Source organism: Lissotriton vulgaris, chromosome 11 (assembly GCF_964263255.1).
Source record: "Lissotriton vulgaris chromosome 11, aLisVul1.2, whole genome shotgun sequence".
In the NCBI taxonomy this organism is placed as follows: domain Eukaryota; kingdom Metazoa; phylum Chordata; class Amphibia; order Caudata; family Salamandridae; genus Lissotriton; species Lissotriton vulgaris.
The window spans coordinates 1,074,577,126-1,074,591,638 of record NC_141699.1 but is presented as its reverse complement, the minus strand read 5'-3'; the positions used below and the strand labels follow the sequence as shown (position 1 = coordinate 1,074,591,638).

The following is a 14,513-nucleotide window of genomic DNA, read 5'->3' as shown; positions in this document are numbered from 1 at the left end:
TGCTGCGCCATTTTGGATCTTGCTGCGGGATCCTGCGGGAGTTTGGCGACGCATCGCGAGAGTTCGCAATTGCAAACATGTAGGTGCGGCGGGCAGCAACAATCTCGCACTCACGAAATTACAAAATTTGCAATTCTGCACAAGAAATCCACTAGCAAGCAGCATAGACCTTCTGAAAATTATGATTTTTATCAGAATAACTCCTCAGGTTGACATTTGCCTGCACTTTTTTGGATTTGAGGCCTTTTGACTTTCTTTGGATCACTTTTGGATTAGAAATCAACTTTCACAAGTAAGTTTGTTTGGGGCATTACAGTTGCGGTTCTGCAGAAAAACGAGTTTTGCAACACTGAAAGCACTCAGCAGGTGCAAAAGTTCACTCATCATTAGTAACCATTCCCTGTAGTACTTCCTGAGGGGCCCCTCCAGAGTTCAGTTGCCTATGTTAGTTTGGGGCATTACAGTTGCTGTTCTGCAGAAAAACGAATTTTGCAAAACTGAAAGCACTCAGCAGGTGCAAAAGTTCAAACTCATCATTAGTAATAGTAACCATTCCCTGTAGTGCTTCCTGACTGGGGCCCCTCCAGAGTTCAGTTGCTAGTTGCAACAATTCTATGACCCTGCTCTGACCCTGACAGCAGGCTCATAAAATAGCTACAAGTAGGCCACAAAGGTCCTGGAAAAGAAAATTGCACTGCAACAGAAAGCAAATTACAGATAAGGAAGCAGGTGCCAGACTGGAATTTTAAAACAATGACACATTAATAAATCAACCCCAAATTAATTCATGTCAGTTGAAGCAGGGCAGGTGTGCTTGCTTTCCCCCCCCATAATCTACAGTGATGATGAACCAGAGGGTGGCATTGATGTACCAGAGGGTGGCATGGGTGAAACAGAGGGTGGCAGTGGTGAAACAGAGGGTGCTGGGAACCTGTGATGATGAACCAGACGTAGAAACAACATAGTCGCGACCGTTGCGAGCCTACAAGTAAGTTCGCAATTGCGAACTGGTACAAAACCCTCGCGAACTGGCAGAAACCCTTGCGAAGACACACAAAAAAAATCCGCAAATTCACGAGAATTCGCGGATTTTGCGGATTGCGAGTTTGCAAATACACAAATTCGCGAACGCCAGATTCGCAGAATACGCCCATGCTTACTAAAAACACATTAAAAGATAGTCAGTCATCATCTGAAGTAGTATAGTCAAAAGGGATAACCGGTTCATGATCCGCTATAGTAAGCTGTCCTTATTATCATTGTATTTAATATAAAAAGTGCAAAATCTATACACAGGAAGGGATCTCCTAATGCCGTAAATGCTTCATCGCCACTTTAAAAGCTCTAATATTCTGGGAAAACAACAAAGGTTTTAGATACAATGCCCTGGGGTTCCGGTACAACTTACAAAATAATAAAAAGTGCAGGGTGCTCTGTTTACTTAGTCCATCGCAGAGACAGGGATATGTGTTGGAGAGAAAGGAAATCATGGAGGGAAAAGCAACAAGGTGATGCGCTATTACACATTTCAGCCTTGTTAAAAGAAAATCTATGCTCCTTGATGGTTACATCGAGTCAATTATTGATGAGAATGGATTAATTTATCTCAAAGACCCAGATATTCTTGCTCAATTCCAGAAGTTCTACACTATTCTTTACACACCGGAATACCTCCCATTGGATCATGAAATTTTATGGTAATTGTACTCAGTTAAAAAAATAGACTCCTCTCAAATAGATTTTTCAGATGTAGAGTAGAGACTGACATTACTCAAATAGAACTTCCCCTTGGATTGCTCTTCCTCCAAAAATGACAAAGCTCCAAAATCTGATGGCTTTACAGCTGAATTTTACATACAGTTTCCCAAATTACTTCTCCCCAAACTTGATACGTTGATTCAACCATTACTAACTCAGCCATCTCATCTGGCCCCTTTTTGGATGCCATCATATGTCTCTTTTTGAAAGAAGCAAAAGACACACAATTTTGCAAGATCTATAGACCTATTTCTCAATTTAGATTATTAGATCTTCTCTAAAGCACTAGCTTTCAAGTTAAAGTTGTTTCTCCCTGACCTTTCAGGAAAGGAGCAATCTGGTTTTGTCAAAGGAAGATATCTCTCAGATAATATTCGCTTGTTCTTTGACATTATTTCTAAATCAACTGGCATGTCTGAATCTTTGGCAGCCCTTGCCTTAGCTGCTGTGAAGGCTTTTGATCACATTATTTGGTCTTTCCTATTTCATACTCTAGACAGGTTTGGTTATGGCTCAAAAATCACTACTTTAATTTCCCTTCTTTATAGCTCCCCTCAGCCTGCAATTTGTGTTAACAATTTGACATCCTCTTATTTCACTCTTCACAGATGAGTCCATAAAGGTTCTCCCCTCTCCCCTTTCCTTTTAACTTAGCACTAGAACCATTCCTGTCAAGGATCCCTCAAAATGATGACATACATGGTTTCACCCATAACTCCCTACAAGTTAAATTAGCTACAGACACGGATGATATTTTGTTTTTTATTTCTCAACCTTATTCCTCACTACCCTTCTTCAATTCAGAAGTTTCCTCTTTTGCCTCTGTCTTTGATTACAAATTGAACACCAGCAAATACAAAATTCTACCCCTAAACAAATTCACCTTTAAGGAGGATTTCTTCTCCCCTCATTTTAAACGACAATCTAAACAACATAAATATCTTGGTCTCCAATTCACCAAATCCCTCACTTCTTCAGCCTCAAATAATATTGACACCTGCATTCAGAAAATCACTTTCCTGACCAGTAGATGGCAATCTCTACATCTGTCTTGGTGGGGTTGATGTGACACTAACAACATGATGCTGGTTCCCATCATCCTCTTTACTCTCTCTAACATTCCTCTCACTATCCCTCTTAAGTCGTACAAGAACATTTTCCCTGATTTTTCTAAATACCACAAATCTTGACCATTACGGCAATCCACACAAAGGATTAAACCATCCTTATTATATACTCCATTGTGGGTTGATTTAGAATGTACATTTTCATCCCCTTTTTCATTTAACTAATTCTTAACATTCATGCGTAAACCTCAAAAGCATAACCCTCCCATTTTCAAAAACACTTTTGTTTGAACAAGACTCCTCTATCTCTGCAGAACTAGCTCAGACACTTTTTGGTCTCCCAATTACCTTTTGCAGTAAGTTTAACACTCTACAAAATACAATTTCTCAAGCATGCAATAAGTTCACATCAATTTCTACACCCATCGTCTCTACACCTTTACCTTTGGCTAATCTTTTACATGTACACCTTAAGGCCTCCAATATCTATTCACACCTACTAGATATCTCCATTAATATACTTAAATCTAATACAGAAGTGGCATAGGATAAGAGCCTTTCTACCATTTTTCCCATATCTATTTGGAAACAGATTTGGATTAAGATTAGAAAATCTTCCCAGGTGGCCAAAATAATGCAAACACTTGTATTCAGTTATAATATTCTTTTCCTGAGACCTGAGTTCCTACATAAGATTAACCAGGACATCCCAGAGCCCTGCTGGACTTATTTGACGCAACCAGTTGATTTGAAAAACCTACTTTTTTACTTGTCCCTCTGGTTCTCCTTTTTGGTCACAGGTTTCGTGCCAGATTAATTCTATATTTCATTTGAATAAATCTTATTCTTTTTCTAATGTATTTTTAGGAAGTATTTCCAACATTTGGGTACATGTTTCATCTAACATGAAGATATTGGACCTATTGTTAGGAATTGCCTTTCAGCAAATCCTCGAAATTGGAAAGACTCTACGCAATTATTATCTAAAGTGTGATGGTATGTAGCCTTTCATAATCATCGATTTGACGCTGCATCTTCAGTTCTTTGATCATTCTGCCATTGTGTCTTTTGCCCCTCCACCCAACACCCAGGAGGTTCTACAGCCTCTCTGACTTCCCACTTCTGATCATCTTATTTTTCTACAATGCATTTTTCATTTATTTCAACCTATATATTATACTTATAATCAGTCAACATTTTCTTTGAATCATTTGCCTATTTCCCTCATAATTATCCCCCAACGAAACAGTTGCATTTTGTTATTCTAATGTATTGTTACTTTTCTCTTAATAAACTCAATTTTAAACTTGAGAGTCTTACCCATCTGAGGAAGGAGTTCTGAGCACTGATGGTTAGATTGACAGCCTCCAAGAGCTGGTGGAAGATGGGATCCTCTATAGAGAATCGATGTCCAAAAACTACACCAGAAATCACATTGCACACAGTATGGACGAGGCTCTGTGAGGGGTCTATGGGATTCCCTAAAAAAAAAAAAAACAATTAGTAAAAGGAGAAAAGAAATGGGCAAACCCAACCTGAACTGTGGCCCAAAACAAGGGAAAAATATGAAGTGAAGAAGCAACTTGAATCCGATGGTAGTGAAAGTACTCACTGATTACACAGAGAATAAATGGATATGCAGTGGTCAGCACCTTGGCTTACCTACACATTTGCGCTATTTGCATGAACAAGAGGATTTGCAAGGGTATGTCTATCGCATGAACACATACACAAGGGATTTTTCATCAAAAAATATATGGGGAAGGTATACATATTCAACCCTAAATATAGGGGCCGATTCAAATAACTAGTGTGAGACAAAGTCCTAAACGTACTACTTTTAGTATTCACAAAAGGCATTTAGTTGTAGTAAAGTTAGGATTTTGTCTTAAATTTGACTTAAGTTTGACTTAAAACAGACCTAAGACAGACTTAAGACAAAATCCTAACTTTACTACTACTAAATGCCTTCTGTGAATACCAAAAGTAGTAAGTTTCGTATTTTGTCTAAGATTGCTTCTGTGAATCGGGCCCGTTGAGTTTGGTCTGTGGGCAGTTAATGGTAGAATCCTGTTGGACAAGCACGCCGCACACACGTATAACAGTCAGCTGCCCATTCCGCAGTGACTACATTCTTCTTGATGTGAGGCTTTGGAGAGATTTGGTAGACATGAAAGTGGGTGCAATAACAGAGAACAACCATAATCCTCTTTGTTTAAGTATGAACCCTCTGTGGAAATCATCTTACTATTTTGTGTGCAGCCCACCCCTGTTCTAAACCAGAGAGGTCCTTCCCTCAAACAACAAGAGATCCTTAAAATGGCAAAAGGTCGCTTTACAAGAAAACAAGGTTAAAGGTATTCAGCATGACCTATTAGTAGGCACTTCGGAGCTCCAGTCTTTGGCTGCTAGCAAATGTGGAATGGCTGATGTAGCCATGGCTCACTCAGGAACTTTCATCTAACTTAGCTCATACTTTTTAGCCCCTAGGCCAGAACAGATGTCCAGCATCTCATCAGGAGGAACATATTCATGGTACACAAAGGATTGTAGATGTGACCGATGCCTTCTAGCTATACCAATCAAAGCTAACAACGGCCCTCGGATTAAAGCATCTAGGAAGCACTACAAGGCTACCTCGCACACAGTAAAAATGGCTTGTGATGAATCCAGCTGACAGCAGCTTAAAGAAGCCAGCACAGCGAAGGACTCTAAGTCATTCGGGTCCTTAGTCACCTTGGGTAGTATTTCAGGAGCCCAATCACCCCCAACTCTATCACCGGTAAGGAATGGTATGAGCACTTTTGGAAGCTCTATACAACCTCTGGAGACATGCCCACAGAGGAGACAGCTAACTTCTATCGCATCCCTGCGGAGGATGCTTTTTTCATCTAGGGAGAAATAGAGGCTGCAGTAGGTAGAATAGTGCAGTCCAAAGCTGCAGGCCCTGATGGAATCCCGGGGATCGATATTTAGCTGACATTCCAAACTGGGACCGTTATATTTTAATCTTGTCCAATGCAATAGCTAGCAGTGCCCCATTCCCAGCGTCTTGGAAGGGCCCAGAGGTGGTCCCATTCTATAAGAAAGGAGCTAGAGATGAACCCTCAAACGATAGGCCCATTAGCCTGATTAAGGCTCTAAGGAGGGTCTTCTGCAGAGTTGTGCTGAAGAGGATCCTACTGTGGGTGGACGATACTGCAATCTTATCCCAGTATCAGGCTGGTTTTAGGGTAAAGACGGGGACCATTGATCAGGCATTTTGGCTTTTGCTCATCTTTTGGAAAGTGGTAACAATTGGCAAGGGCAGTCTTTACTTAGCTTTCATCGAATTAAGGGCTGCCTTTTATTTAGTTCCCAGGGGCAAACTATGGTTGGCGCTAAAGATACGGGCATGCCGCCACCCATCCTTAATTTGTAGTTCGGCTACACAAAGGGAACTACACACAAAATCAGATGGGTGAGTGCAGGGGCAACTGAACAATCACATCCCAGTAAGTAGGGGACTTCTCTCTCTATATCAATGGAGTGGTGAGCTTTCTGCAAGCAGAACCAGCAGAGGCTCCATCCATGGGGGGCAACAAGGTACCAACCGTCTTGTCTGCAGACAACGCCCTGCTGGTGTCAAAGACTCCATCGGGGTTGCAGCAGTTACATAGCAGATTCCTCTCCTTCTGTGACACCAGGGGGTTGGTTATTAACACGTCTACAACCAAATGTATGGCCTTCAACCCCACAGGTCCTACAAAGGCAGTCCTCTGCTAGGTGGGACTCCCCTGGAAAGAGTTGAGAACTTTGACTATATTGTTATTCGACTCTCAGACAAAATGTTGTGGAAGCCCCACCTAAGATGCTGTTGGGCTATAAGCGAGTAACAGGCTCACTGGGAATGGAGCATTGCACTTCACTTAGCAGGCCGGTAGACCCCACCCTTCAGGTCTATGACACAATGGCTGTTAGCACAGCTCTGTATGGTGCAAAGCTGTGGGGATTTGACAAGATCCATGATCTTTGTAGATCAGAGCATGAATTTCGAAGGCATTTAGTGATGCTGCCCCGAAACATCCAGCTCACTTCCCTAATGCTCAATATGGGTAGGCGTTGCATTGGTGATATAGCGAGGCTTCGCACGCTGCTTTTTTTGGCTCACATTAGGCGGACCCCAGAACTCCTACCATAAGCGGAAGCTCTATCTGAGGTTATTCGGCTAGATACAAGTAATATGGTAGGCTGGATCACCAATGCCAGAAAGTTGATGTTTGCATTAGGGCTTTAAGCCCAGTGGGCCAAGCAGGATACACCGAGGAAAGACACACTCGAACAACATTACTGGGAATGGGTGGATCAGCAAGAACTCAGCAAACCTAACATGGGGAGATTAATTATAGTTCCATCTCCACAAACAGAATGGACACCTTGAATCCTATCTAGACATAATCCAGGTCCCTCGGACAGGATGTTTGTACATCCATTTTAGGTTTAGAACACTTCCTGTCTGCAAGGCAACAGCTAATTGCCACCCACACAATTCAACATCCAAGGACTGTCCATGCTGCAACAACCCAGTGGAAAGTGTTGCCCATGTTATGTTTGCCTGTCTGGCATACACCAAACTGAAGCTAAAATGGCTAACACTGATTTGCCACCAACTGGGCACACGGAACCATTGGGTCACCTTGCGCATTTTAAGATCGGACTGTAGACCACTTTTTGCTTGTGGAGTAGCCAAGTTCTTAAGCCATGCACGGCTTATAAGACAGAAGGCTCAGTTAGGAATATCATAGTATCCTCCAGGATTGGGACAACACTTAGCCACACAAGGGCTGACTGGGTGGCATTTTATGCTTTTACACATACGTCAAGCACATGCACTTTAGTGATTTTAGCCTCTTTGCAATGTTGCCCTGAGGAGGGTTGGAATCATCAATAATAAGACACCCTGGGTATTGGGAACAGGGCCTAGTTGTATAGGCCACAAAAGTGAAAGCACTGTGCCGTTTCTTCTTCATCTCATTAATATTTGCTTTAAAGTATGTTTTACTACTCTATCGTTGTTTTAAAATTGCTTTTTATCATTGTCGAATTTCATATGGCTCTGTTGCAGATGCCCATAAGAACAATAGTATATTTAACTGTACCAAGCTATTGCATGAGTTGTTTATCTTTATATCCCTTTTTTATTATTTTAACTGGTGTTTTTATGACACAAGCTGTCAAAATAAAGCTTATACATATCTATTCAATTGAGAACCTAAACAAGACCACAAAATATTCCTGAAATGATTCATACCATCTAATAATGCTGTCTACAATTCCCTGTGGGATAGAGAGGGATTTCTAAATGTCTGAATTAATTTATTCTTCAAGCATGTTCTCTGTTCTGTATTGAGTTCAATATAAGGCAATTCTGAGTAGTTCAGTTTTCAAATGTTTCCTAAAGTGCATGTAGTTGGGTTTGAATCTACAATTTTGGCTGAAATCATTCTAAAGTTTAGGTCTGTGTATGACCAATTTTCTTCCACCTTGTTCCAGCTGCTTGAATGATTAACCATTGATCCGGAGGGTGGAAACTAAGTGAAGGGATCCTGTGTGGTGTGGTAAGGTGAAGTAGGTATACGGACCTTTACAAAGTATGCTTCAGGGACAGGACACAGGATCCTAAGTGTTGTGATAGCAGGTGTGATTTTGTTTCGCTTATAAAATCTGAGCCTGGTTCTGAAGCCATTGGGGTCTTGCAATGAATTGTTTTGGAAGACTAGATTTGACCATGTTACATTAGAACAGATGTGCTAGGTCTAATGTGAACAGATGTGCTAGAACTAATAGGGCTTTTAACAACTTCATTCTCTCTTGGGTATCGAGACGTGGATTTTTTTTCAGAAAGAAAGAGCTGAATATTTACAACCTTTGCCACGGAATTTATCTACAAATTGAAAGAGTGATTGGAAGCAAAAAGAATTCCAAAGTGTCTTACTTTAGACAAGTGGGAAGGTAGGGTTTGAAGGCCTGAAGGCTAGTTGAACAGCGGTTAATTAGATTAAGTGACTCTGACGACTGGGGTCTTGGTGCCATTCATGCAAAATTGCCTGTCCTTCATACACTGGTCCACAGGTTCCAGAAGCAAAGTAATGGTTGGTTTGCCAGTCCCAATATCTGAATGGAAGTGGATTTTTGTGTCATCAACACTCATTTGGAAGATCAACTTTTAATGCTCAATGAGTTGAGCCAGGGTTTGTGTACATGTTGAACAAAAGGCGTGAGAGAGATGGTCCTTGAGGAATGCCAAAAGACACAAGCCACATGAAGGAATCAAATGAATGGATTTGGACCTTTTGGCTGCAATTGATGAGAAGCGAATGGGCTCATTGCATCAAATGCCAGGACAGGCCTTCTTATAGTTGTGTGCTGCTGAAACAAGACTGAATAGTCCATAGTGATGTAGACTGCAAGCAGGTAAAAGATTTATGGGCTGATTATGAATTTGGCTGTCTTCCTGCCGGCCACCACACCCGCATCCTGCAGGAAGACCACCAACCCCGTAGTCAGACTGCCTGCCAGATTATGAGTTTAATCCTGGCGGGTGGTCAGTACAGCGGCAGTCCCACAGCGGTATCTTTCTAAGGCTCAAAGGTGAGCCGTAAATAAAAGGCACCGATATAGGAACGCTGCAGCACGTTCCTGCATGGGAAGAAATGCACTTCTTCCCATGCAGGACCAGGGGGTCTAGAAATACAGGGGGGCACACCATGTGCCTCCTGCATACACTCCCATGCACAGAGGTTGAATTTCCTCACCCCCATGCTTTCCATGTTGGGCCCACCACCATGGAAATGATGGCAGTGAGGCAACTCATAGTATGCTTGGCGGTTCTGCAGCAGCACCACCAGCATATTACAGTCTCTGACTACTGCACCATCGCCGCTGGATCCAGGATTCTCTGTGGTTGCAGCGGTCCTGTGGCGGTCCAACTGCTAAAGTGTAATACGTCGGATGGACCACCAGTTGGTGGTCCACAGACCTCCACAGCAACTATGGCGGTCCAATGTGGTATCCTCTGGGGCTTCAGGTAAAGCAATTCCATGGCCCTAGAGCTTGTAATTATTCGGTCTGCAAACACTATTAATAAAAGAATGCTGCTGACACATGTGAAAACACAATGTCTAAGAGCCACCTGAACACAAAAGGATGGATAAAAGAGAAACATGATTGAAAACCTAGTCCATATTTCCTACATCTACAATGTACCTATCTGTCTAGCTTGCATTCTTTAAGTGCTTGTTTATCCACAAGCTATCTAATAATATCATACTACACCTTTCTCCCTGCTGAAGGTTTCCAGCAGGTGCTGTGCTTCTGTTTGAATCCTGTGCTCCAGACCATTCTTACCAAGCCCTAGATTTCGGAAGGTCGACAGGGCAAAACGTCTCTGCTGTTTCCAGGTGTGCCCAGATGTCACGATGACTCCTGAATCAAACAGAAAAGAACAATAATCCAGAATGTACCCTTAAAAAAAGCGTATCTAAACAGTGTACCATAAAACTCGGCTTTGAGAAATATCCAAAACAAAGCATTTTTGTTGTTGAACTACACCAAACTTGTCACAGCCTGTGCATGCACTTCAGATACCAGAAAGGGAATAATCCAGATCAATGAAAACATATGGCCTAACATATGCTTGAGCCTTTGTGGAGCGCAAGTCACATAAGGTTTCTGGAAATATTTATCCTTGAGATAGCGCCACTAAGTATGACGACTGAGCAGGAATTAGACTTAGGGCCCAATTTAGAGTTTGGTGGGGAGTGTGCTCCACCACAAATTTGTCAGAGTACTCTGTGAGTTAAACTGATAATTTCCCCACTCTATTTAGACTTCGACAGAATATCATGTTTCCAACAGCAATGACACCACTACCTCTGCCAATGGGAAACCTACACTGATTGCCAGACGGAGTTGGGGCCATCTGTGTAGGTACATCAAACTATGCACCCTATTCAGAGTGGACAGTCCGTTGTGTTTTTTTTCTGTTTCCTGGTAAGAAAAAATTAAGAAATGATCCCGGCACACTGGAAGGAAAGTCCAAGACTGTCCAGATGATTAATTTTTTGTTTTTTTTAAACAAACTCCCCCTTTAGTAGTATGTTTTTGAAGAACAAAAAAGTTTTCTGAGCAGCCCACCTAAAATACAGCAGCTACCCACCAAGATTTCAGGGCTTTCAAAGAAACCACATTGAATGTGGCTCCTCTCAAGGAAGAGAGATCTCCAGAGGGCCGGCCAAGATCTCTAAATATGGAGGGCGGTCGTCCAGTCTGGGTGGTGATGCTAATTGCTCCTCCTCCCTGACAGACAACGGGCCCTTTTGCCATACTTTAAATCAGGCCCTTAAGTCCTGATTTAAAGTTTGTGCAGCGGATCCTTCAACTACCATTGTAGTGGATATTTCTTCTCTGACAAGCCACAGGGTGGAAATCCACCACATTTAAAGTGCTACTCCAGGGTGGAAATGGTTTCTATGTGAAGCGGCAGAATCCTATTTAAAAGAGTCCATTAGTAAAGACAACTCTAGTGGAAAACATGCCAGGCCTTGTTTCTGTTTGAAAATGTTTGCACCAGTGGGTTTGGGTCCAGGGAAGGTATCCACAAAGTGTGACTACCTTGTCAGCACCACAATATCTGGCATCCTACACATGTTGGAAGTGCTTCAAATTAAACCACAATGTCTGCATCAACTGTTAACAGTGGTAACTTCACCAGTCTTGGCGGCAGGTCAGCCAGCAGCAGTAGTTAATTATATTTAAATGTATATCCTGCACCTGCTGTAATTGTTAACCCATTGTCAGTATATTTACTATAGCAGCTTAGACTAGATTTATTGGCTCAATGGATCAATAAATAGCTTTAATCAGAGGTATAATAACCTCCATAAAAGTACATTTAATATTACATCAAATATAATGTATGATAATTTATAATAACAGGTCAAACAATAGTTAAAAGATAACAATACATGTTAAATTAATGTTAAGACAACATAGGCCTACAAGCTTGCACAACAGATTTTTAAAAAGCCCTGACATACAAGACAATCTCAGCATTGGGTAAGGTTAAAAGAATTCTGAGGGCAGGCCTACATTGACCAATACTTTGAAAATATTTTTTTTAAACCAGGATTAAAAACAACCTTGTATACCTTACATAAAAGTTGGAGAAAAAGGTCGAATAGAGCATTGATTGACCTGAAATATTATCACAGGGACGTGATACAGCCTCTAAATATTGAACAAAACCCTCTGGGAAGCAGAACAGATATTTCATTGTATCTGATCTAAAGGGGAATAGCAAGATTGAGCCATTAAAACTAGTTGGACATGCTGGGGAATCTCTTGTGAAAATAATCCTAGAACTGGAATGGAGCTGAAACTTTTAAATGGATCAAGACTACTGAAATAGCATTTGACATGCCCTCTACCATCTTTGAGGAAACTGTCTAAAAGTAAGTGATAATTTAGAAACAGTTGAGGCACAGCACATTCTTCTTCTTTAAATATTCTACAAGACACCAAAAAGAGGTTGGGAAATTAGGTCTGTTAGACAATGGGGAAAACTAGAGATGTCACAAGACATATGGGGACTACCTGGAAATGTTTATACATTGTATTTATCAATGAACTGCTGAAACAATATGAACAACAGGATACAAATGATTCTAAGGGCTAATATTACCCTTTATTCTTAAGACATTTTTTATGTCAGGCCTACTGTGTCACAAATACATAAATGAAAGCAGCTATGATTGTTAGAGGGTTTAATCAACCTACACACTTCAAATTGGTACATAGCTACTGGGCATGGCTAATCTGTCAAGCAAGGTTTTGTTTAAAGATTCAAATGAATTTTTTAAAGTCAATATAGAATAAATTGCTTAAAATGTATGATTGTTAGATTGTTTGATACTGGACGATGTTATCAATTCATTCGTTTTTCATAAGTTACTGTATGATTCTTCACTTCCTTTAAGTTAAACACATCAAAGTGGTCTACTTTTTGAAAATTCAAATTTTTATGTGGTTTCACTGACCGCGCTACTATATGTTAAGGAATTTAGGGGCTGGTGTATCACAGGGTTTTCCATTCTGTGTCAATGAGAAAATATGCTAGTACACATGGGCTGTAATTATCGTTCATTATACTTTAGTGCAGTATCTTCTAAGAAACTTTGAAAGCTTTTAGAACCAATGTTATATTTGCAGAAATTGCAAAAAAGAACCCATCTGGATTCTGTATTTGGAAACTTTATTGAAAGATTACCACCTTAGGGAAGGGTAATCCCAATGTTAGTGAGTGGCTGTCAAGCCCAGTGGACCTTCGCATCCAGTACATGTATATATGTGTGAGCTGACGGTCAATCTGGCTGATCATCCTCGTGCAGGTGACAAAATAGGGGTGAAGCAGTTTAGTATTTCAATCAATCTATCAGGTTTCTTGTAAAGTACAACTACTCACCTGTTAGGGTCTCAAGGAGCTAGGGGATCTGTGTTTCAGTCGAAGAGCCAGGTCTTGAGCTACTTCTTGAATTGAGGCAGCAACGGTGATTGCTTGAGATGCAGAGGCAGAGAGTTCTAGGTCTTCACAGCAAGGTAGTAGAAGGATCTTCCTCCAGCCGTGGTCCTGCAGATTTGTGGGATGTGACCAAAGCCAGTTGGAGCGGAGCGTAGATGTCTGCTGGGTGAGTAGAAGGAAAGGCGGTGGTTGTGGTATGAAGGTCCGGAGCTGTGGAGGGCTTTGTAGGCATCTGTGAGTAGCTTGAAGGTAATTCTTTTGTTGATCCAGAGCCAGTAGAGGTCTCTCAGGTGGCTGGTGCTGTGGCTGCGGTGGGGTTGGCTCAGGATGACTCTGGTGGTAGGCGTTCTGGATGTACTGCAGTTTCTTTAAGACTTTTTGGGTGGAGCTGGCATGGAGTGCGTTGCGTCTGCTGCTGACCAGTTAATGGATGACTGTTTTCCTGGACACGCGGTGGTGATCCACTTGAAAATTCTGAAGCAGGCAGAGCATGTGGAAGCAGGAAGAAGAGACGGCGCTGATTTGACGGTTCATTGAGGGCGAGGAGTCCAGGATGAAGCTGGGGTTTCGTGCGTGATCTGTGGTTTGGCAGGGGTCCAGAGCACTGTGAGCCACCAGGAATCGTCCCAGGCAGAAGGGGTGGAGCCTAGGATGAGGACTTCGTTCTCGTCTGAGTTGAGCTTGAGGCAGCTGTCCTTCCTCCAAGTGGTGACTGTCTTCTTCCCATTTTGGAAGTTGCTCCTGGGGTCTGTGAGTTCATCGGTGAGGGAGACAAACAGCTGGGTGCCGTCGGCATAGGAGACAATGTTGAGTCCTTGGCTTCTGACGATGAATGCAAGCAAGGCCCTGTAGATGTTGAAGAGGATGGGGTTCAGGGAGGTTCTCTGAGGCACTCCGCAGCTGATCCCCGTTGGTTCTGAGTAGAACTGTGGAAGTCTAACTCTCTGTGTTCGGCCGGTAAGGAAAGAGCTGATCCATTCTAGGGCATAGTCACAGATGCTGGTGTCATGGAGTCTTGTGCAGAGGGTGTGGTGGGAGACAGTGATGAAGGTGATCAAGAGGTCCAGGAGGATGGAGGCTGCAGTTTTGCCTCAGTCGAGGAGGGTGCAGATGTCATCTGTAGAGGTGAG

The 14,513-nt window shown here is 42.1% G+C and overlaps 1 protein-coding gene across 2 annotated transcripts in view; it reads right to left on the bottom strand.

Annotated features, from left to right (window-relative positions):
• LOC147684136 (cytochrome P450 2J2-like) overlaps positions 1 to 14,513 on the bottom strand; it is a 90,949-nt gene that overhangs the window by 39,348 nt on the left and 37,088 nt on the right. For both annotated transcript variants that reach the window (XM_086944527.1, XM_086944526.1), the window contains exons 3-4: positions 10,140 to 10,289; positions 4,146 to 4,306 (exon numbers count right to left, since the gene is read on the bottom strand). In XM_086944527.1, the coding sequence (XP_086800653.1) occupies positions 4,146 to 4,306; positions 10,140 to 10,289 (311 nt within the window). The remainder of the gene's footprint in view (positions 1 to 4,145; positions 4,307 to 10,139; positions 10,290 to 14,513) is intronic.